Source organism: Arachis ipaensis, chromosome B6 (assembly GCF_059453495.1).
Source record: "Arachis ipaensis isolate K30076 ecotype BB chromosome B6, ASM5945349v1, whole genome shotgun sequence".
NCBI classification, from domain to species: Eukaryota; Viridiplantae; Streptophyta; class Magnoliopsida; order Fabales; family Fabaceae; genus Arachis; species Arachis ipaensis.
In genome coordinates, this window is record NC_142441.1 from 11,191,677 (window position 1) to 11,193,783 (window position 2,107).

Genomic DNA, 2,107 nt, shown 5'->3' on the forward strand with positions numbered 1-2,107 from the left:
GCACAGATCGAGAGGATACCCCATTAGGAGAAGAAGATCCATTCATTGAGGATATCATGAGGGCTAAAGTTCCCAAAAACTTTAAAAGCCCTGACATGGATCTGTATGACAAGACGATTGACCCAAAGCATCAACTCAGTAACTTTAAATTTTGGATGTACTTAGCTGACGCATCGGACGCTACTCGCTGCAAGGCCTTTCTGACGACCTTGACTAAGGCGGCCATGAAGTGGTTCGATAGCCTTCCCCCCAGGTCGGTAACCAGCTTTGACGACCTCTCGTGCAAGTTCCTTACGCGTTTCTCAATCCAAAAGACAAAGCCAAGTATGCACCTAGCCTACTTGGAGTAAAACAAGAGGTCAGAGAGTCATTAAGAGACTATATGGAAAGATTCAACAAGGCATACTCGAAAATTCAAGACTTGCCTATTGAAGCAATGAGAATGGGTCTCGTTAATGGACTTCGAGAAGGACCCTTCTCCCAATCCATTTCAAAGAGACGCCCGACTTCCTTGAGTGATGTACAAGAACGAGCAAAAAAGTACATCAATATGGAGGAAAACGCCAGGTTATGAAACTGAGTTGGCGGCTAGGGCATCCCCAACAATCAAAAGAAAAAGAGAGGGATCCCAAGAAAAAGGAAGAAGTCAAATCTGAAAGGCCTAGAAGATATCACTCTTACACTCCTCTACGAGTCTCCCTAGTCGACGTATACATGAAAATTTGCCACATTGAAAAGCTTCCTCCCCCGCGACCCATCAAGAACAAAAAAGGGGGGGGGGAAGTCGTAATGAATACTGTGAGTATCACAAGCTGTATGAGCATTCCACTAATGATTGTTACGAACTAAAAAATGTGATAGAAAAGCTGGGCAGGAAAGGTCGGCTAGATAGATATCTCATGGAAACGTCGGACAATCATAGGAAAAGAAAAAGAGATGATGAAGGTCACGGATGAAGAAATTCGCCCCCACAGACCCCCAGACCCCCGAACGACACGTTCATATGATATCGGGAGGATTTGCGGGAGGAAGGTTGACCAAATCATCTCGAAAAAGGCATTTGAAGGAAGTCTACCAAGTAGGGAGTGAAGGGCCCGACCTCCCAACTATCTCATTTACCAAGGAGGATGGGCAAGGCATTATGCCCGGACACGACGATCCGGTAGTAATCACTATGATTCTCGCCAACGTTCATCTACATAGAACCCTTGTGGATCAAGGGAGCTCAGCTGACCTCTTATTTAAACCAGCATTTGACAAGTTGGGATTGGACGAGAAAGAGCTAAGGGACTACCCTGACACCTTTTTCAGATTAGGGGACACTCTCATTAAGCCGCTGGGCTTCATTCCCTTAGACACAACTTTTGGAAAGGGGATGAAATCCAAGACCTTAACTATCGAGTTTATTGTCGTCGATGTAGCTTCTGCCTACAATACCCTGATAGGCAGAACAACCCTAAATTGGCTTGGAGCAGTAGTTTCTATACCCCATCTCTGTATGAAGTTTCCAACACTAGAAGGGATCGCTACCATCAGAGGAGACTAGAAGCTGGCAAGAAAGTGTTATAATGAAAGCCTGAACGTGAGAGGTAAAGGCAGAGAAGTCAATAGCATTGAACTCGGGGGAGTCCGAGTTAAAGAAGAATTATGACCACAGCCCAGAGGAAAGACCGAAGAAACACAAATCGGGTAGAAGATTAGGAAAAACACCAACATAAAAGCCAATTTAACGGAGGATCTGAAGCAGAAGCTGGTGTAGCTCCTACAAGAAAATTCTGACCTCTTTGCTTGGAAAGCTTCTGACATGCCTAGGATAGACCCGAAACTCATGTCACACAGATTGGCAGTCCATCCGGGATCCTGACCTGTTCAGCAAAGAAGAAGGAAGCTAGGATCTGAACAGGCTCAAGTGGTCAAAGAGCAAGTGCAAGCCCTGCTGGAGGCAGGCTTTATTAGAGAAGTCAAGTATCCGACCTGGCTGGTAAACGTGGTGTTGGTCAAAAAACATAATGGCAAATAGAGGATGTGTGTTGACTACACCGATCTTAATAAGGCACGCCCAAAAGACCCATATCCTCTACCCAATATTAATAACCTAGTAGATTCT

The 2,107-nt window shown here is 45.2% G+C and overlaps 1 protein-coding gene across 1 annotated transcript; it reads left to right on the forward strand.

Moving 5' to 3' along the window:
• The first annotated feature begins 952 nt into the window (after window positions 1–952).
• LOC148554611 (uncharacterized) lies at window positions 953–1,546 on the forward strand. Its single transcript, XM_088490404.1, has one exon. The coding sequence runs from the start codon at window positions 953–955 to the stop codon at window positions 1,544–1,546; it is 594 nt and encodes a 197-aa protein (XP_088346530.1).
• Window positions 1,547–2,107: the final 561 nt, after the last annotated feature.

Coding starts and splice junctions, on each gene's coding strand:
- LOC148554611 (XM_088490404.1), top strand. CDS start 953: ATGAAGAAATTCGCCCCCACAGACCCCCAGACCCCCGAACGACACGTT.